The 22577-nt window shown below is 36.8% G+C and overlaps 1 protein-coding gene across 15 annotated transcripts in view; it reads right to left on the bottom strand.

Moving 5' to 3' along the window:
- Window positions 1-22577, bottom strand: part of CHD9 (chromodomain helicase DNA binding protein 9) — a 226602-nt gene that overhangs the window by 18600 nt on the left and 185425 nt on the right. For all 15 annotated transcript variants that reach the window (NM_001205650.2, XM_005218689.5, XM_015475766.3 and 12 more), the window contains 11 exons: window positions 22091-22287; window positions 21442-21641; window positions 18118-18277; window positions 17591-17680; window positions 10533-10636; window positions 9924-10041; window positions 9249-9306; window positions 6856-6898; window positions 6279-6498; window positions 3910-4112; window positions 257-1165 (listed from right to left, as the gene is read on the bottom strand). In NM_001205650.2, the coding sequence (NP_001192579.1) occupies window positions 257-1165; window positions 3910-4112; window positions 6279-6498; window positions 6856-6898; window positions 9249-9306; window positions 9924-10041; window positions 10533-10636; window positions 17591-17680; window positions 18118-18277; window positions 21442-21641; window positions 22091-22287 (2302 nt within the window). The remainder of the gene's footprint in view (window positions 1-256; window positions 1166-3909; window positions 4113-6278; window positions 6499-6855; window positions 6899-9248; window positions 9307-9923; window positions 10042-10532; window positions 10637-17590; window positions 17681-18117; window positions 18278-21441; window positions 21642-22090; window positions 22288-22577) is intronic.

The following is a 22577-nucleotide window of genomic DNA, read 5'->3' as shown; positions in this document are numbered from 1 at the left end:
ATTTAAGGCAATCACAAAGAAATAAAATTACTGTGCCAAGTCTCTAATCCTCTGTTTGACTAACCCATTTTGCAATGTGAATACTGAATACAGAGTATGAACCAGTAATCTAGTTGCATTTTCAGCAGTCCTTCTTTAAGAAAATCTGTACACGTAAAATTTAAACTAACAATTTTAAGCATGCTTAAGCAATCTGAATCACTTCTCATTTGCATATGAAATGTCTTAAAATAGCAAAAGCACTTTATGCATATACCTCGCTTTTGGACTTCCTCTTCTTCACTGTCACTTTCTTCTGACGAAGATGAGGAGGAGGATGAGGAAGAGGAAGATGAGGATGAGGATGAAGATGATGCTGAAGAACAAGAGGAGGAAGAAGAAGAGCTAGAGCCTGATCGAGAGTGGGAACACGAAGAGGAGGAAGACGAGGAAGAAGATGATCTGGAAGAACAGGATGATCTCTCAGAATCAGAGTCAGAATCAGAACTAGACTCTGATCCTCTCTTGTGGACTCGCTGTTTCTTAGAAGCCGGGTTTGGAGTTAGAGGCTCTGTTCTGGCTGCAACCATGCGTCTGTCTGTTTCACCTTTTCCACCAGATTTCTGGTCTCCAGTAGCCTGTGGTAAAACACCATTCTTTGGACTTACAGGCTCAGACTTTATTAGTGTCCTGGTTTCCTCAGAAGACATAGACTCTTCTTCAGAAGACTGAGGCTCCTCTTTAAGGTTTTCACTTTTAACTTTCACATCCTCTAGAATAACAGCTTTAGGATCTAGGAGCCTAGGTAGAGAGGTAAGAGGAGAAGCAGAAAGTGCTACTTGATATTGCTGTAAAAGTGGGGTAGAAGTCCTTGAATGAGCCATCTTACTTTGACTGTAGTTCCTCTGAGCGGCCATAAATGAGAGTTCAGGGTCCCGAAGAATATGATAGTCTGTTCGGCTCACCCCGTGTTTAGCAGCTCCAATGAGCAAGTCCCTATCATGAGAGCCACATTCCCACCAGACTGGTAAGTCTGGATTTGGATGGCAAAGCTTCAAGCGCTCAAACAATTGTGGATGTCGGAGGGCCTGTTCCCTTACTTTCCTTAGAAGTTCAATGCGATATAAAGTCCGAGAAGCACGTTCTTCTGTGATTGGCTGGATAAAAATACTTGGATCCACCAATTCTATATTGAGACAAGAACAAACATATTACCCTAAAAAATATTTCATTATAGGTTTAAAACAAATAATGCAACTTCTAAAATATACATCTACTCAATATCTTGTATAGTTTCAGAATTTCATTTTAACAGTTTTAAATGAGGAGAAATGTAAGTTTTAGAAAGAAGTATTAATAACCATGTAACACATAACACTGGATCTATAGAAAGTTAAATAAAACATTAAGATTACTTTGTAAGTATGTTAATAGAACTAGGATGAACTTTTAAGAAATTCTCTATGAGCTAATGTCACACTACTCCGTTTTAATCAAAGAGAAAAGCACTCAAACTCACTTATAAATACAAATTAAACGTTAAAATAACATCCCATAGGCAAACTTAAGTCCGTATGTCTTTAAGTGCACTGAGGTAACTCAGAGTATTACAGTGGACTCACAGGGACACCAAAGTCTTTCTTAAAATTTGATATAAACATAGGAACAATTGTCAAATGGTGTATGACTACTAGTCTGAGACAGTTCCATTTCAACATCAGACCACACTCTTCTTTTTGGTGGGGTCATATCTTTATCAGCAGAGACACTGGCAGTTGGAAAGTACTCAAAAAAAGAGAGGTTTGTTGGAATAATGTAGAGACTACCTGAAGAGCTACTAATGGCCAGATTTAGAACAATATGAACACCAGAATTAACACTGACAGTACTGGATTATAACCTACAGAATAAAAAATAAACACACATTTGAATAAATATGAATATGAATAAATAATTGAGTAGACTGGGGAGAAGGAACAGTTTTTCCTTGCAGTAGAACTGCACAGTTAAAAACTGCTGCAGATACACAATGGAGTATTACTCAGCCATTAAAAAGAATACATTTGAATCAGTTCTAATGAGGTGGATGAAACTGGAGCCTATTATACAGAGTGAAGTAAGCCAGAAGGAAAAACATAAATACAGTATTCTAACGCATATATATGGAATTTAGAAAGATGGTAACAATAACCCTGTGTACGAGACAGCAAAAGAGACACTGATGTATAGAACAGTCTTATGGACTCTGTGGGAGAGGGAGAGGGTGGGAAGATTTGGGAGAATGACATTGTAACATGTAAAATATCATGTAAGAAACGAGTTGCCAGTCCAGCTTCGATGCACGATACTGGATGCTTGGGGCTGGTGCACTGGGACGACCCAGAGGGATGGTATGGGGAGGGAGGAGGGAGGAGGGTTCAGGATGGGGAACACATGTATACCTGTGGTGGATTCACTTTGATGTTTGGCAAAACTAATACAATTATGTAAAGTTTAAAAATAAAATAAAATTAAAAAAAAAAAAAAAAAAAAACTGCTGCAGACAAGATCTACTGATGGTTACTAAAATCAGTGGGTGAAAGTTTGAGGAGAATAGGATTTGTGTGGTCTCAAAGTATCTTCTTAAGATAATCTGTTAACTACAGGGGAGAACATAATTTTACACTGGAGAAACGCAGCAGAAACTACCTAAGCTTAACAAAGAATCAAGGGCTACATCATCAGTAAAAAGACGCACTGACATCATGAGCCCCTTGATGTTACGTTCTGAGAAAGACACAACATCAATTCTAAGCTATTCTTGCAAAAAAAAAAGGCATAACCTCAACACAGTCATGTGAAAACACAAGACAAATCCAAATTGAAGGGTTTTTGGCAAAATTGATCAACGGTATCAGCGTCATTAAAGACGAAACAAACAAACAAACCCAAACTGAGGAACTGTGACAGACTGCAGGAGGTGAAGGGAAAACAACAATGGAATTCAACATGGGCTCTTGGAACAAAAAAGGACATTAGTAGAAAAACAGATAAGACTTGAAAAGGTGTTTAGTTAATGGTATTGTACTAATGTTAGTTTCCTGGACTAATAATTTCAGAGAAGGCAATGACAACCCACTCTGGTACTCTTGCCTGGAAAATCCCATGGACAGAGGAGCCTGGTGGGCTGCAGTCCATGGGGTCACCAAGAGTTGGACTCGACTAAAACTTCAGTTTCACTTTTCACTTTCATGTATTGAAGAAGGAAATGGCAACCCACTCCAGCATTCTTGCCTGGAGAATCCCAGGGAAGGGAGAGCCTGGTGGGCTGCCGTCTATGGGGTTGCAGAGAGTTGGACATGACTGAAGTGACTTAGCAGCAGCAGCAGCAGCAAGATGATTAGTGATTTAAGATTTTAATATTATGGGAGGAAACGTGAGGGATATATGAAAACTCCCCACCTGGGATTCAAAATCAATTAAATTGGCTGAGAATTAGCAGCTCTGATTAATTGCTCTTGTTTTGGTTTTGTTTTCTGAAGGCACTGGGTGGATTTTCCTACTAAAATGTCTTTTGAATGGAGGCCTCATTTCTTGCAAAATCATTTGTGCTAAATAAGCCCTCCAGCACAGTTCCTATTAGACAGACTAAAAATATAGGTTAGTTCTATTTACCAAAAGCTATCCTTTATTTTCCCACCCTCGACAATCATAAATCTAGTTCTAAATAAAAACACTATTTTCTCAAAATTAAATGTGTACCTGTATTCTCTTTAGCTCTCATTTCAATAGTAGAATTAAGGAATAAAGGACTGTTAAGCAGAGTTTACTTACAATTCAGAAAAACTGGTGAAATGTTGAATTACATGAAACTGTATTAAAAAGCTGGGAACTTCTGGATTTTAATTGTTTCTTTGATTGAAACAAAGGAAAAAAAAATTTTATACATACCTTCTTTGGAAGGAAGACGACAAACCCTCCGACACATTGACATGAATGCGTACAGATATTTCTCTAAGCTATCGTCAGTTTTCTTATGTAGCCGAGCCATAGCCCTAAATTTTGTCCAATCAAACTGGCCTCTGTCAGGATCAAATACCACTCCAAATGTAGATACAACTCTGTAAAAATCAGCTTCTTCTCTTCTTGTCCATCTATTTTGAATTAAAGAAAAAGTCACATTGTTCATGGAAATAATATTAATGCTGAATATAAATAACTATTGTAAAATTCAAAAACACTTCAAGTACCTAACACTTTAAAAGATTAAATCCAGGGTTACTGCCTTATAAACACATTTAAAAATGCTAGTATCTCTACCCATGTTTCTTTTCCTTCAGACAATAATGGTTTTTTTGCATACTTAACTGTGTGAAAAAATATGCATGGGATACAAGAATGTGTAAGACATGATGACCCTCCCTTTGGATAAAACATTTCAAACATATTTACAGTATAAGGTAGTATTTTATAGTTGTATGTATTATAGAAACCACAAGTTTAGGACAGCACAGAAGATGGAAGGATTTGTTCAAACTTGACTAATCAAGAAAGACATCACAGAATTAAATGGCATTTGTTTACAGGTTAGATAAGACATGGAAAGGAAAAGATAAATGTTATTACAGGATCTTTTATCATTTTGAAAATGACTAGCTTTTTTTAGCTAAGTGCTATACGAGTGCAGAAAACAAAGAATACCGTGAGCTAGTCTAGTGCAGGAAAAAACCAACACAGGATAAAGAACCCATGTTGAACACTGAAGGAATAGTAGGGCCATGTATAGACTAAAGAGTTAATAAGAATATTCTCGGTGACAAGAACAACTTAAGCAGGATATTGAATCAAGACTAAGTGGGGCATTCAGGCTGAGGAAATAGTAGTGAATAAAATTATAAATGCATGCTAAGGCCTAAACTGAAGAGACTCTTGAATTAAGGCTTAAGAAGTTAGACTTTATCCTTGTACGAAATACAGGGTACTGAATATTATGATAAAACTAAAACTTTAGGAAGATTATCTAAATCTTCCTAAAGATATAGACTGAGGCAAAATGTATGTGGCAGATTGAAGATGGCCACAAATTCTTTGCCACTCTTCCATTTGAGAGATGCAACTCATTTCCCTTAAATCATGGTTGGCCCTGTGATTTTTTTGACCAACAGTAGGGTGGCAGCTGTGACACTCTGTAACTGCCAAGGCTGGGCCATAAAAAACCTGCAACTTCAGCCTTTGGCATTTGGAACGCTCCCTCTTGGAAACTGCCTGCAATGAAGGAGACCCAGGTTTGATCCCTGGGTTGGGAAGATCCCCTGGAGAAGGAAATGGCAACCCACTCCAGTATTCTTGCCTGGAGAATTCCACAGACAGAGGAGCCTGGTGGGCTACAGTTCATGGGATCACAGAGTCAGATGTGACTGTGCAACTAACTCAATTTTCAAACCCTTCCCACACTCTGGCTAACACCATGGGAAGCAGAAGAACCACCTGGTCAACCCACAGAATCGTGAGAAATAAAAAACCGATGTTGCTTTACATCACTGTGTAATGGGATGGGAGGTTATGCAAGGACAGGTAACTGAAACAGTGTATTTACATAGGTAGCGGCATTTGAATATTACATCTAGGATAGCTAAAATCTTAAATGTTGGAGTAAATTCTGGTTACAATGAATGTGCCTCGAGTGAAACAAAGGAACAGTGATTTATCATTCAGAAAAAATCCAAAGATCCAGGTTTAACAAGGAGGCCAGGTTATTGCTAAACTTTCTTTACTCTTTTCCAGGGATTCTATCCTTTTTAAGAAGTTAAAGTTTTGGGGATGAGAGAAGTGTGCCTGTCTTCCTAATAAGATCTCTTGCAAGAAGTTCTACTACCATTTATTTCCCTTTGACATCAGTAGCTTTAAGGGTTCATCCTCTATAAAAAGCAGAGACGAACTTCTCTTTCATGAATTCTGTACTTCATTAATGCCATCATGTGAAATAAGACACAGTGGAATTTATTTCATATAATTTAAAAATACATTTCATTTATAATTTAATTGTTGAGTTTTCACCTTCATTTTCCTTACACCTCACTGTTCATAAACATGAATTACACATAAAATAAGACCTAGTAACTATAAAATGCAATCTGTATTAGTCTAACCATCTTTGTGTGTGCATATACTTATGTACACATGTATGTGTGCATAAAGCATTTTGCTGTGACCAACTTCTCTACCTAGATATGTTTTTAGCAAAGTGAGATAATCACAGCCTAACAGACTTCAGAATGAATAATATATTTAGATACTATATATTAAAAACTTAGTCTTACCTCTGCTGTCTTTCTATCTTGGCTGCCATTTTAGGGTTAAGAGTGGCTTCTTCATAAAGAGGCTGCATAACACTGGCAGGCACAGGGAAAGTAGGTTGTATCTGCTGGATTTGTCTGTTTTTATTAGTACGCTGATATGCAGTAATGAGACGCCTCAAACGGGTAGTTAAAGCTGACTGAGTAGGCCAATAAACTTTATCACCCTCCATCAGCTGACCATCTACATTTAAACAAACTCATGTCAATTAAAAAAAAAAACACACAACTAAAAAACAAACACACACAAAAACTAAATACTGTCATGAAGCTCACAAAAGCAGCAAAATTTCCCTACTTAATTTTTTCTTTTAATCCAATTAAGTGAAACGCAAAAACAAATCTTTTAAAAAAGCTTTAATTAGAGCTCTAAGAACTAAAAATATTGTTAAACTTTCAATCAACTATGTTTTATAATGATTGCAACTGTAAATAAATTTCATGTACATTTGAAACATATAACAGTGTACTAGTTTACTTATCTCATGGTATCATGGCAATGTTAATTTACAATACTACTAAAGAAAGAAACGTTATTTACCTCCATCTGCTATAACAAGATCTCCTGGTGAGGAAACATCATCCTTTCAAAAGAAAACAGAAATCTGTCACAGGGAAACTGGGTCAAGATACAATAAGAGAATCGATTTTCTTTTTAATATTTTGTTTGCAATAGAATTTTAAAAATGTATTTAAACTAAAAAAACCCAAACCAAAAACAGTTCACCCATTTCCACCTCATCTCTAACTCCTAGCCTCTGGCAAGCACAATCTGTTCTCTTTATCTATCAATTTAGTTTAAAAATATGTTCTTTTTTAGATTCCACATATTAAGAGATCACACAGTATTTGTCTTTCTCTGACTTATTTCACTTAGCATAACGTTCTCAAGGTCCATCCATGTTGTTGCAAATGAGAAGACGTCACTCTTTTTAAAGACTGAATAATATTCCATTGTATACATACATACATAAACATATATATGAAAATGTGTGTTATGTATATATCTCTCAAAATCTCTTTACCCATTTTTCCATCAAGAGACACTTAGGCTGTTACCACATCTTGGTTATTATAAATACTTGAAACAACATGTAATAGGGGTGCATATATCTTTTCAAATTTGTGTTTTTCTTTAAAGGCTAAGTACCTGTAGTTTGGCTGCTGGATCACATGACGATTTTTAATTTTTAAGGAACCTCCATACTGTTTTCCATAGTGGCCACACCAATTTACATTCCCGCCAACCATGTATAAGGTTTCACTTTTCTCTGCATCCTATCCAATACTTGTTATTTCTAATCTTTTCGATAACAGTCCTCTGTTTACTAAGGCCATATACCCTTAGCCCTCGTGGGGACAGGATCCTTCCCTGGGTGCTGTATCTCAGCCTTAGGAGCAGTGGCTATTCTTACATTCTTTAGAGTTCCTGACACTGCTTTCTAGTCTCTCTCTCATTATTTCAATTCCTCTATCACAATCAGTAAGTCTTTACATCATACTTTCCCTATTGAAATCACTATGTGGTTTCTCTCTTTTTGGCTCAAACTGATTCATCATGCTACATTATGGATAATTTCTTCTATATTGTAAATAATTTCTTCTCTCATGAACTGTGTCTAATTTGCTTCTCCAGCACAAGGTTTAACTTATTTGTTAAGTTTTAAATTTCAAGGTCAATATTTTCCACTTCTAAAGTTATATATAATTCTCCTTCACATGTCCCTTTTAAAATCATATGCTTTCTTTTGTTCTGTTCTTAGTTTTCTTTAATGTCTTTAATCAGTAAAAAATTTATTTATTTTCTATTTCAGGAGATCTATTATTAGAAATTCTTAGAGATCTAATCTTGTTCTTTGTTGTATTTGCTAACATTAACTCATGGTAAATTGTTCCTCATAGATTAAGTTTTGGATTTTGACCTTATTTCATGGAAGGCTTTTATCTTCAGGACGCAAATATAATCTCAACTGAAGTTGTTTCTTCTATTATTTCTTTATCTTTGTTTGTTTTCTTTCACCAGGTACCTCAAGTGTATTACCAGCTTGGGATCTCTTTTTATATTACATTTTTTGCCTTGAGAATTCCTGGACCATGCAGATTAAATTAAAAAAAAAAAAAAATCAAACCATAAACTCAAGAAAAGGTAGGCCTATGGTTATGAATTCTCAGAGGAGATAATTTTCTCCTTACCTGAAGCCCATGCTGAGATAAATTTCTACGTTTTTATGCACAATTTGGCAGAAAGTACTATTTAACGGTTCTGATTTTACTGGATATCATTCTCACTGGTACACACTGGCCTAAACCTCATGTAGGCACCACACCAATGTCCCATTCCCTTGGCAACCAAGGCCAGCAAATCCTACCTGACAGCCATAGCATTGTTTAGTCTTTACTATGCTCTTAGAAATACTGGAGAAATTCCTCTCCTCTTTTAATATCATTTCTCCAATCCAACAGATTATTTTCTGTACTTTCAACAACTCTTTTTCTTCTTTTTGACTTTCCATAAATAGAACACTTAGAACTGTGCTTTAGCAGCTCAAAATTCCTCTAGGCTCTACCCTCTATTTCAAACTGTTTTACGGAGGCACAGTTTCTACCTGTTGCTGTGTACCTTAGTATCTAGTTTTCACTCTGCTTTGGGATTTTGCCCCTGAACACTGTGTTTCTTTGGTTCCTAGCATTGTAGCATGTTGGCAAGTTCCATTTCATCCATATGTCCAAACCACTCTCCAGCTTGTCTAGAAGGGGAGATCAAGCAAATTCTAAATGCTTATTTGTGATGTCTGGCAACCTAAGCTGGTCACTAACTTCTGAGAAATGATGCATAATAAAAACATATGAAGGAAAAACACACATAAAAAAAGCAAGCAAAAGAAAACATGGATAACTAGAATTGATGACTTAAAAACATGATCCAAAGCATACCTCTATATCATCTTTAAAGATAGCTGGGGCAGGTTTGTATTCTGGATCTTCCACATCCCTGTTAAATACGAACAAATGCCATCATTATTGTTCCCGAACTTCAAATTTCCCTTGGCTGGACAAACAAATGGGGTACTGTTGGAAAGACTTTTTAATGTTTTAAAGGTCAGACTGAAGTCTCTGTTCTTTAGCCAGAGGAGCTCAAGTCTATTAGCATGAAGGCAATTACATGGCAAGTCAGAAGAAAGCTAGTTCTAATTTACCCCCAAGTTCACTTATAAATGTGATATTAATCTTAACACAGTTTCTTACTTTTCGCTTTCGGTGAGAAAAGAAACAGGTATAATGAACACCATGTTTCTCTTCAATTGTGTATGCTTAGCCTTTTTCTTCCCTCTTACACCTTCAGAATTTTATGGTCTTAATTGCTGTGACTACTAAGAATGGACAAGTGAAGAACTCATCAAATGAATGGGTGTGGGGAAGGTCCAGTCTCTTTCTTCATTCACACTCTGTTTGACAAGTGCTGATTTATTAGACTATCATTAGCTCGTTTGGATTGTAAACTCCAAAATCTCTTACTACTACTTTATTTAAAGAGAAACATCACTGACATAGAACATGCTGATGTTGACAGAGATATACAGAGAACTCATGCTTCTGAAATGCACGTACCCATCCATATAATCATTTGCCCTCTGTTCCGCAGCAACTGCTTTCTCATCAGGTTTTCCCACTCTTTCCAAGAAGCACAATGCCGGGTCTGCTCGGATAGTGTTATATTTTTCATAACCTAGAGGGACCACCAATTTTGGAGGTAAAAAGGGTAAAAAAAAGAAAAACATGTAAGTATTTCTCATATTTATGATGGGTGATGTTCCTGGACTAAAGGGACCATATATTAAAATGATACAGGTTAAACATTTTCTAGAAATTATCACAAACATTACATGGTCTGACAATAAGTATATTTAGGAATCTAGATTAAATTTATCAGTTACACTGAAAAAGAGGAAAAGCTGATCACATGCAACAAATCTCACGTAAAAACTCTTCCTGAGAGGGAATGTTACATGAGACATGTCCGGGAGAAGTAGTTTATATATGCCACTCACTCATAAGAAAATGTAGTGACTGATGGACAATTTGAGAGTATATACTTTATACAGTGTATTCAATGGGTGTTACTGAAATAAGGCTGTAAGTGGAAATCAATAAATTAAGACATAGCTGATTTAACAGTATACAGAGATGAAGACTCTACCTATCTTACTTCTCACTTACCATGTTTAAAAACTCCAATAAGGAGTGACTTATCAGCATCAAAATCCCACCACTCAGCTGGAACTTCTGAGTGGTCTGGTTCTGGGACCCAAACATCAATGTCACTTAAAAAAAAGCATGATATGACTTTATGAGTTACTATAAACAAGTCTAAGAGGAGGCAAAAGTTTACACAGCTTCTAAAAAGCATTGTGGTTTTTAACAAAAAGCGGATATAACTTTATTTTATTATTTCCCACAATTATCACCAATTAAAATTATAAAATTGCACAATAACTACAAAGATATCATAAAATGAATTAATACTTTTAAGCACAACAGAAGAAGTAAGTTCCAATAGGTTTACTTTATCCTTAAGGAATAATATTCTTTTCACTGATTTCCTTCAGATACAGACAAAAGGTTCTACCTGATTATGTCAGCAAACAATGTGACCAGAATCATCTGGTTCAAATATTTTATTTTGTATATGAAGAGACTGAGGCCCTAAAAAAGCAAATCAATTGCTCTACATTGTAAAACAAGTTATGTCTCTTTTAGACTGCTATTGCTAGGAATAGGAAATCAATCCTGAACATTCATTGGAAGGACTGATGCTGAAGCTCCAATATTTTGGCCCCCTGATGCGAAGAGCCCACTCATTAGAAAAGACCCTGATGTTGGGAAAGATTGAAGGTAGGAGGAGAAGGGGATGACAGAGGACGAGAGGGTTGGATGGCATCACCAACTCAAGGGACATGAGTTTGAGCAAGCTCTGGGAGATGGTGAAGGACAAGGAAGCCTGGCATGCTGCAGTCCATGGGGCTGCAAAGAGTTGGACATGACTGAGTGACTGAACAGCAACAGCAACAATTGCTACGAAGTCACACTGAAAAATGAAGCACTGCTTATAAGCAGAGGAAAATGCAAGTTTTTGATTAATAATTTGATGAAAACACTCAAAGTGCTGTTTTTATGCTGTTTATAATACCATGCCACAAAACGATAATATGATAAGTTACTAAAAACACAATGATAAATCCATGATGCTCTGGTAATTTGGTGGTTTACATTAATATAAAACAACTACAGCACTTATAATTTTATAAATATAACTTTCTTTTCCTTTATCACTTGAAATTATTATTTTCCCAGAAACATTCTGCAAGTAACACACTTCTAAAGTAATATATACCTCTAAAAAGGGAAAGATGCCACACATAAAAGGACTGAAATGTTCACTTCTTTACCAGAGATTCAAGCCACTGTCTCCTTCAGCCTAACATAGAGTTAATAATGTCTGACAAGGATTAGCAAATATCACTAATTTTTATACAAATATATGTCATTCTTATATTGTATTCAACAGCCAAAGGGGCAGAGATTGAATAAGGCTTGCCTAGTAGCTCAGCTGGCAAGAATCCTCCTGCAATGCAGGAGACCCCAGTTTCATTCCTGGGTTGGGAAGGTCTCCTGGAGAAGGGATAGGCTACCCACTCCAGTATTCTTGGGGTTCCCTGGTAGCTCAAAGGGTGAAGAATCCACCTCCAATGCAGGAGACCTGAGTTCGATCCATGGGCCAGGAAGATTCCCTGGAGGAGGGCATGGCAACCCACTCCAGTATTTTTGCCTGGAGAATCCCCACGAACAGAAGAGCATAGTAGGCTATTCTCCAGTGGGTTGCAAAGAGTTGGACACGACTGAGTGATTAAGCACAGCATAATACCCCAGGGAATCAAAATTCTACTTGAGAATTTCTCTATGAAATTAATGAATTATCAGTTTTCAAAGAATCACAGATATGATTTAAAGACACAACACACACAAAAAACCCCCACAAATTTAGTTACATTTCATCTCTTCATCTTAGCATCATAAATTTTATAAATTAACAAAGGACTATGGATGTAAGATATGAAGAGTTTCCTAAGTTGTGTGACAAAAGTTCATCTACAAGTTGGTTATCTTTGGGAACTCAAACTTTTACAGATATAAAATAAGTGATCAACGTTTCTGGTCTGGTTCACAAGAACCCAATATTTAAGCACTAATATAGTTGAAATAAAAGACAATGACAATGAAAAAGAGTTACAAGTTTTATAAGTAAATAAAACATAAGGAAATCACTTTTTATTTTTCGTGTTTTGCCAGGAGACTGAAAGACATTTTTCAGCATTCTAAAATGCACATCTCATTATATCTTATTTTGCTTAAAAACAGAAGTGTCACAATCACAATATTTTTTAATTTAGTGCAGAAAGAGGAAGAGAGGTTTTCCTGTGATATGGCAAAAGCTGAAAAACAGATGAGGAAAAACACAGTTAAAGAAGATATTTAGTTTTGATTGCATTCCTGGTCAGGATTAATCAAAGCAGAAGCACAGAATGATAAAGGAAAAAGAGGAAAAGAACACTGGAGACAGGATACCCAAAGGGGAATTATCAAGTGGGTCAGATACTGTATTTCCCTATACAAACCAGCAGGTGGCACTCTAAGCTCAAAACACTGTGACATCTGAGGTGGAAGGTTTTTTTCCTTCTTTTAAAGAGTAAAGGAGGCTTCCCTGATAGCTCAGTTGGTAAAGAATCTGCCTGCGATGCAGGAGACCAGGGTTCTAGGGTGGGAAGTTCCTCTGGAGAAGGGAATGGCAATCCACTCCAGTATTCTCGCCTGGAGAATTCCAGGGGCAGAGAAGCCTGGTGGGCTACAGTCCGTGGGGTCACAGAGTTGGACACGACGGAGCGACTAGTAAAGGGCACTCAGTATATACCTCATCGTTTAAATGCGCCATATGCATGTTAAGTGTTCGTTAACTGCTGGGGAAAGGAATACAATAAGGTGCATATACTCCTGTTGTTAATTTCTGCAATCTCTTGCATAAAGCCTCTGACTTCCCCTGGCCAGATTATCCATTCAAAATAGATTTAAACAGTATTCACTACATGCTAACAATGGCAATAATAAGATAGACAGATCCCTTCCCTTTTGAAGAAGTATCTGCAAAACCTCTTCAACACCTGTGATGAGTGCTGTGACAAGGCACCCAGTTGAGAAGACAGGGAGGCTGATTTGAGGTCACCTGAGTAGTAAGAGAGGGAGAAGGGAGGAAAATGGGAAAGAGAATGTTGCCTCAAGAACACAAAGGCCTGGAGGCAATGAGGGAGTATGTTGTGAGAGAAATGAATACGTTAAAATCCAAATAAAACCCAAATGAGAAACCAGTGAAGGAGAGAATAATGAAAGAGGATAATTCAAAGATCACAGTTCCTAGGAAATCACAGAGGGGTTGAATTCAATCAGAGCAAAGAAAAAGAGGAGCCGATAAGTCAACAACAAATTATATTTACTGACTGTTACTATTTCCCAGGTTCTGGGGCTAGGAATATGATCATCAATAAGACAGAAAGCAGATGTCACCTTCAGTCAGCTTAAATTGTACTGACAGGAGAAATATAATTTAAAAATAAATACAATTTTTAATACTAGTAGGCATCATGAATGAGATAAAATAAGGTTAAGTCATAGTCAGTGACCGGTGGGCTGCTCTAGCTAGAGTGGGCAGGGAAGGCCTATCTGCAGAAGTGAAACCTAAGCTGAGACCTGCATGATGGGAGCAGGCACTTCTGTGGAAAATGAGGGGAAAGAGTATTGCACTGGGGAAACAGCACAGAATGAGCCTAACATGCTGGAGGAACATTGTGGATGAAGGACAGAGTGGAGGAGGAAGGCCCATACTTATGTAGGGCACTATAGGATAGGTCTTTATTCTAAGAGAAATGAGAAGGTTCTAAGAAGAGGAGTGCCTTGGCCTGATTTTTGCTTTACAAAGACCACTCTGGCTTCTGTATCAAGGTCCAACTGTAGAGAGGCAAAAGATGCAAAAATGGGAATTCCCTGGCAGTTCAGTAGTGGTTAGAACCCTGTGCTTCCACTGCAGGGGGCCTGGGTTCACTCCCTGGTCGGGGAACTAAGATCCTGCAAATCGTGGGGCTGTGCCAAAACAACAACAAAAAAATCCAACGACTCTTGAAAAAGAAGAGGCAAAGAGACGCAATAAGGAGGCCATTGTAAAAGTCTAAACATGAGATAATGGAGGCTTGCACTGGGGAGTCAGCAGAGGCAAGAGTGAAAAAGTGCTCAGACTTCGCATATACTTTGTCAAACTAACAAGTCTTCCTGTAGGATTTGAGGAGAAGAGAATAATCAAGAATAATACCAGAGCAACTGGGTGGTAGATTTACTAGGATGCAGAAGGCCCGAATGTGGGAAGGTGGGGAAGGAAGAAAAGGAGATAGAAGATTTGGAAGATGCAGGGGAAGACTGAGATGTTAATCAGATATTTCAAGTGGAGATGTTTGAGGCAGCTGCTTTAGACTTTGGAGCTGAGGGGAAAGGTCTGGGATGAATATGTAAATATGACAGTCATCTATGTATAGATTATATTTGATATGATGAGGCTGCATAGGTTCACCTAAGGAGAAAGAACAGACAAGAAAGCAAGCTGAGGACACAGCTCTTGACCAATCCAACATCTAGAGCTCTATCAGAGGGACTGCTGTTGTTTAGTCTCTCAGCCATATCCTACTCTTGGTGACCCTGTGAACTGTAGCCTGCCAGGCTCCTCTGTCCATGGGATTTTCCAGGCAAGAATACTCCACGGGATCGTCCTGACCCAGGGATTGCACCGGCATCTCCTGCAATAGCCGATGGATGCTTAAAAGCTGAACCACCTGGGAAGCCTCTTTTAGAAGAAGAAGAGCTAGCAAAGGAAAATAAGAAAACCAACAAGGAAAAAGGCACAACCAGGTGGGTGTAGTAGCATGGATGTCTCCTGAAGACATCATTTCAAGAAGGGAGAAAGAGAGTAAGTTCAGAGACATCTAAACTTCACACTCTAGGTTATTAGTGGCCTTACTAAAAATCAGAGTGGAGATATAGGATTAACTGGAATAGGCAGAAGAGAAAATGCAAAGTAAAGAGGTATAAGATTATCAACCCACACAGCTCTCTATTTTTGTGAAGGACAGCAGAGAAATGGATTAGAAGGATGTAGGTATATTATAGTAGGTTTTTTGTTCTTTTTAAAGTGAATGATATTAAGGAATGCTTATATGCCAAGAGAATGAGTCAGTAAAGAGTGGGGGAAATGATGATTCAGGAAACAAAGGTGTAAAATCTTTAAAAGGTAAGAGATGAGTTCCAAGCATAAGGGCTGCTCTTAAGAGGATGAGGAGGAAGATTTCTAGGGCATCCCGAGAGAAGGAATAAATAGGGGGACACATATGACAAGTAGAACTGAAGGTGGCTCTTGTCTGTTTCTATTTTCTTCATGAAATATATACCGAAGTCATTACTGGAGGGGATGCTAGTAGGATAGGAAGATGGTTTGAGGAGAGAGGTATGGAATGGTCCTCTTGAAGAACTGGTAAATGAACTTTCTGGTCATGTTGGTTAAAAAGCTTATTTGTGTTTAATCACATTTGAGATTAATGATCATAAATTTGAAGTGAGTCATTTGGCAGAGTTTGTGTGATTTTCTCCAGCAATGTTCAACTGCTCAGATATAGGCAAAAAGGTAAATGGATTTTTAGGTTTAACATGAATTGGGGTTGTGTCACGTATGTAGAACAGAGGGAAAAGCAGGCAAAGAATTTTAGTGAGTACAGTGCTGGACTACAGAATGCTTATTTATAATGAGGAAAGTGGGGGATGAAAGTGATGATGAATAGTAAGTGGTTAACATGGGGACACCAACACCATGATGAAGCTAGAGAATTACAGTTTTAGGGCTTAGATATGGTAGTAGGAGCCCTAAAACTTAAGTTTCCTCCCTCTTACTACAATGAGAGACTTGTGCATCCTCATGTGATCCATCCAATACTTGGTCTCTCAGTTCCTTGACCTTTACATCATTTTTTTTTTCTCTCTACCACAGCCACACATGCACACGGTCATATACTTAATCTTACCATCACCAATAGCAGCATTATCTCTTCAATCTGAATTCCAACTGTCAGTTCCTTCCAACTCAATTAACTTGGGTACTTTTCACTACAATTCTCCAGCTTCATCATGGTGTCCCCCATCTTACCACTCAGTATCCATCATCACTCTCTTCCCCAGTTTCATCCCCCACTTTCCTCATTATAAATAAGCATTCTCTCCAGTACTTTGGCCACCTCATGCAAAGAGTTGACTCACTGGAAAAGACTCTGATGCTGGGAGGGATTGGGGGCAGGAGGAGAAGGGGATGACAGAGGATGAGATGGCTGGATGGCATCACTGACTCGATGGACGTGAGTCTGGGTGAACTCCGGGAGTTGGTGATGGACAGGGAGGCCTGGCGTGCTGGGATTCATGGGGTAGCAAAGAGTTGGACACAACCGAGTGACTGAACTGAACTGAGTCCAGCACTGTACTCACTAAAATTCTTTGCCGGCTTTTCCCTCTGTTCTACACACATGACACAACCCCAATTCATGTTAAACCTAAAAATCCACTTACCTTTTTGCCTATAACTAAGCAGTTGAACACTGCTAGAGAAAATCGCATGAGCCCTGTCAAATGACTCACTTCAAACTTATGATCATTAATCTCAAATGGGATTAAACATAAATAAGCTGTTTAACCACCACAACCAGAAAGGAGGGCTTCCTTGGTGTCTCAGCCAGTAAAGAATCCACTTGCAATGTGGGAGACCTGGGTTTGATCCTGGGGTTGGGAAGATCCCCTGGAGAAGGGAAAGGTTACGCACTCCAGTATTCTGGCCTGGAGACTTCCAAGGACTGTATAGTTCATGAGGTTGCAGAGAGTTGGACACAACTGAGTGACTTTCACTTCAGATGGTAGTAGCAAGCTGCTACTACTGCTATTTTCACTCTTCTTGTAATTTTCAGTGACAGAGCCAACAATGAGATTACTGATGAAAGGCAACAAATTGACAAGGATTACTCTAAATTTGGTAGATTTTCCTTTCCGTGAATTTCACTGAATAAAGAGCCACTTAATATACAATTTCCTAGTCATTTAACTTTTGCCTCATCATGTTGCTAAAAACTAAATATAAACATGTTATTTACCTTGCATCAACTCCATCAAAAACTTTCTGACACTCATTTCCAATGACTTCTTGCTTTAGATAATACAGCATCCTTACACGAAGCAAAACTCTAAAAATGAGGGGAAAAAATCAAAAGACATTAATCATCATTAAAGAAATTTCATTCATGGGGTTAAAATTAAAAAAGAATTTGTATACAGAATTTTTATAATGAAATAATAATAATTACTTCTGATTAAATTAACCCCATTACTACCATACATATATATATATAATAGGTTTCTCCAAAATCTTCACAATCATCATTATTTTAGAGCCAAGTAAGATACAACGAGATCACCTGGAGGTCAGTTTTATTTCTCTCTCTGTTGATGAAAAGTGACACAAGAGGTACCATGATTTGCTGAAGGACACCCTGTAAGATTAGGATTAGGACTGGTCCTAGACCACACTGTCTCTGTATTCCAAATCAGCATGCTTTAAGATTGTTAAAATTCAGAAAAGTAAACTCTTAATGAGTTGTGTTAAAAATACCCTACTACCTACTTATTACAGTGGTGTTTTATATGTTTTTTGTAGCCTTCATCTTGAAGTAGTTGCTCAGGATTGTATTTTCGAAGCCATTCTGCTTTTTGTATATCAAATGAGCTTGTTTGAGTCTTTACTTTCTTCCCTTTTCTACCTCTCGGTACCGGGGCTGACAGGCCTGTTGAAATGAGGACAGATGAAATCAGGGATAATTTGTATAAAGATATTCAGTTTGAAACATTTTTACAATGCAAGTAACTTCTGGAGGCTTTCAGAGGTCTGTGGAGGCTATACAGAGATCTTTGAAACGTTAATGGTATCAATATTAACTCAATTACAAGATAAGTCAATACAATGACTCCACACATATTAACACAATTTCTGCCAAACACCCAATTTAATATCTCTAATTAATCATTCTGATTACCTCTATGTTCCAAAACATTTTTTTTCTAAATGTAAAAACCAAAAGATCAAACCTTTCCCTGTGCTTTACTTTTTGCTGCCTTAGTTACAAAAGTTTAAGTTGTGGCTAAAAGATCTGTTTTCCAAAAGTGTGTTTACTCTTCTTTCAAAATCATGGTATACTTGAAGTATCTTTTCAAATATTAATATTTAAAAACTTTTCTTTTTACAGCCTGTTTCCTACAATTACATTTTAACAATTTGTTTTTAGTCTCTCATTCATGTTGGAGACTTTCCTCAGATGTCTGATACTCTTGGTTACTTGCTCACATTTAAGAATGAAAGGAAAACTGACGGGCCGTCTGAATTAATGAAGATTACTGTGGACTCTTTGAAGGGTAATCTGGCTGGCTTTGTCCTGTCATTATCTTTAGGTTTTGCTCTGGTCAGATTAACCAAGGAAAATTTCTTAGTTTTCTTCCTTGAGTATGACACTGTCCATTATACATATTAATTTAACAGCTATTTGGTAAGTCCATGTTGCAAATCCCAATGAAATGCACACCTTATGTTATTTTCTCTAGAGAATAAACAGTCAGTCTTCATATCGTGGCTACATGGAGCTGAAGAGGGTATTTATGGGTCTGATCTCCCTTTTAGACAACATTTAATCAAAGCCCCTGTCTTTTATACCCACTTTCAGAGGTCATGGATGTCACAAACTCCTGAAACTTTTGGCTAATCTATTAAGCAAAATCAGCTGGTTGTTGCCTTTTCCTAATGTTGACCTAAGATTTAGTTCTCTCTGGTTGGTTAAGTTAGTTACCACTTATCTAACACTCCAAGATTCCAAAATTTGTTTCCTACCCTGTCTACTTTTAAAGGTTTATTCTTATTTATTTTTAAATTATGGAATTAGGCATACACAAAAATAGATGGAATAATACGATAGAGCATTGGGTCCTATCTTCCAACTTCATTATCAATTCACGGCCAATTTTATTTCATCTATATTATGTTTGCTCCTGAACCTCCAATACTATTTTGAAATTAACTGAAGACAATAATCACCTCTAATAAATGTCTGCGTATCTTTTAACATATGTAAAAGACTTCCTTAAAAAAAATAATTACAATACCCTACAACATGTCAGCCCCAAGAAATGCAGTAATACTTACTTAATATTTAGTATTCAAATTTATAATTATCTAATAAAAATAAAAGAAAAATTTCCCCTGGGCTGCTGCTTTCAATCAGGATCCAAATAAGGCTCATACATTATAACTGGCTGAGGACATTTAAATCTCTTTCAGATTATAGCAGGCTTTTCAATCTTGGCACTACTGTTATTTTGAGCTGCACAGTTTCTTACTGTGGGTGCTGCCTGTGCACTCATGGCCTCTACCCATTAGATGCCATTAACATCCTCAAAGTTGTAACAACCCCGAGTAAGAGCAAGACTAGGGCACAAAATCATGTCTGGTTGTGAACTACTGATTTATAGATACCCTCTCCATTTCCTTCCCTTCTACTATTTAAGAAACTAAAATTTTTACCTGTATACTTCATCAAGCTTAATGCCTTGAATTTTTTCCTCTTTATTGACATTTAAGTTGGGTTTTAAGGAAGAATGAAATTATATTTGTGTAATACACAATCTTCCATCTTTACCAGAAATCAGCTCTTCACATTAATAATTTCATTCCCTCCTATTGGGATAGAACCCCAATGACCACCCCAAATCTAAACCACGTGCTTTCTGTTCTCGATCTCAGTTTCTGGTTTATTTCCTTCACAGTATTCATCATAATCTAAAAGTATTTAGTAATTTCATTTTATTGGGCTCCAAAATCACTGAGAATGGTAATTGCAGCCACAAAAATCAAAAGACACTTGCTCCTTGGAAGAAAAGCTATGGCAAACTGAGATAGCACATTAGAAAGCAGAGATATCACTTTGCTCACAAAGGTCCATATAGTCTTAACTCTGCCTGACCAGAATGTAAGGTTCATGAGCTCAGGGATCTTGTCTGTGTTGTTCCTTCTCATTTTCCCAGTACTTTGCAAAGAAGCACATGACAGGTGCTTTGACAAGTATTTGTTGATTAAAGCGAACAAAACTGTAACACAAATTTAAGGGCATAGTCATCTTTTTTATCTTTATAGAAAATTCAGTTATCTTATGCAAAAAAGAATGTTCTGTTAGCAAGGTTACAAAGATTACAAAGAAAAATTTCCAGCCCTTCGATAAGACTGTAAGTTGGCATAGCCACATTTGATGTCAAATTAAAATATTAAAAAAAATTTAAATGGATATCACTGTTTCCCAATTTTAATATACATACTAACTGCTGAGGACCTTGTTAAAATGTAGATTCTGATGCAGTAAGTCCGTGGTCTAAGATTCTGCATTTCTAAAAAGCTCCCGGGAAAGGCTCACAGACCACATTTTAGATGCTAAGGATGTATGTATGCTGTAATTCAACAATTCCATTTCTTGATATTTACTTTCGTGAAAGATTCGTTCCTGTGCACAACGAGCAATGTACAGGGATCTTCAATGATACCTGTTTTTCAATTGTCTAAAACTGGAAGTGTCTTAAATGTCCATCATTAAAGGAGATGCTAAATGAATTAATAAATACCCATACTATGGACTACTAAGCAGGAGTTTAAAAGATAAAATAGATCTACATGAATACAGATGGACAACCTCTAAGAAATACTGTTGGGTCAACAACTTGTAAACCAATACATGTTTGATAACAATATATAAAACTCAGACTAGTCTTTTCCAACTTGGAACTTGTACTGAGAGGGAAGATTAAGAGTTCTTTACCATTATCTGAAATACTTCAGTATTTTATAGGGTACTATGTTAAGTGCTAGTTATACAACCAGAGCTGAATTTAAAAAGGAAATAAAGTATGCTCCTACCTAGATGATTCTGTAACTCTCGTGTCTGCCCGTCTTCAGTTGGAGTAATGAGATCCCATATGAAGCCTTTAATTTTCTCATCTCCTCGGTAGTGAACAAGGCAATATGCTAAGAGGGCTCGGCAAATTATTTCTACATCGTGCTCGTTTAGCTGCCTTTTAAAACGGCCATGAGACAGAATCTCTCTCCATCGGCCCCATCTGTTTAAAAAAAGGTATATTTACATTAATATTGGATGAAATCCTAGAGAAAAACATAACTCATGGATAAAAGGCCTGAAAACTGCAAAAAACACATCTTGTCATTAACAGGATTTACCTAATAGTTTTTTTGTCTCCAATGAATAACATGCAGAATCATGGTAATTTCTAGTATTATTTTATTCAATAATGGATAACAAAATTATCCATTTTGTTACTGAATATGCAAATGTGAGAACAATAAGGAGTTTGACATTAGCAATACATTTATAATTTTAAAATTTAAGGTACTCATCATTCTATTAAATATGTTAAATATATAAATGCATGATACTTTAAAAATAATTTTATTGATTCTAACAAGACAAAAAGTATACTAGAATATAGTATATTTTCCTATAATTTATATACCAGACTACTAACAGTAAACATTAAAAATAATATTTTACCCATAAACTAGCAGATTTTTCTCTACTCTAAAGCATTCAGTTCTTCCATAGCCATTCGAACGCTCACAGGGTCTCCGAAGTTTGGGCTTTTCATCTCCTTCACTTTCGGGTTCAGATAATTCAGCTAACTCGTCTTTTGTGGCACTGAAGGGTCTTGTTTGCTTCCTAATTCTTGGAGTGTCAATAACCAAGCTGTTCTGTAAAATTTAACAGCTATTACTTGAAGGTCCTTTTACTATTGTGCTTCTAACAATATTTTACATTTTTACCTTTCAAGCTGTACAAACGACAAAATAATTACATAAAGCCAGAAGAAAGAAAATACTAACGATTCCATTGACCTACCAAATCAACTTAAAATTTTTAGTATTTCTTTAAAATCCTTATTACCATTTGTCATAAATTCATATTACAATCATAGGATAAAAAGAATTTGGTATATTACTTTATTATTAATCTGAAAATTATTATATTGTGCTTCTACAAC

The sequence above is a fragment of the Bos taurus genome, chromosome 18 (genome assembly GCF_002263795.3).
Source record: "Bos taurus isolate L1 Dominette 01449 registration number 42190680 breed Hereford chromosome 18, ARS-UCD2.0, whole genome shotgun sequence".
Lineage (NCBI taxonomy): Eukaryota > Metazoa > Chordata > Mammalia > Artiodactyla > Bovidae > Bos > Bos taurus.
Note: the sequence above shows the minus strand (reverse complement) of the source record. Positions and strands in the feature narration are given on the sequence as shown.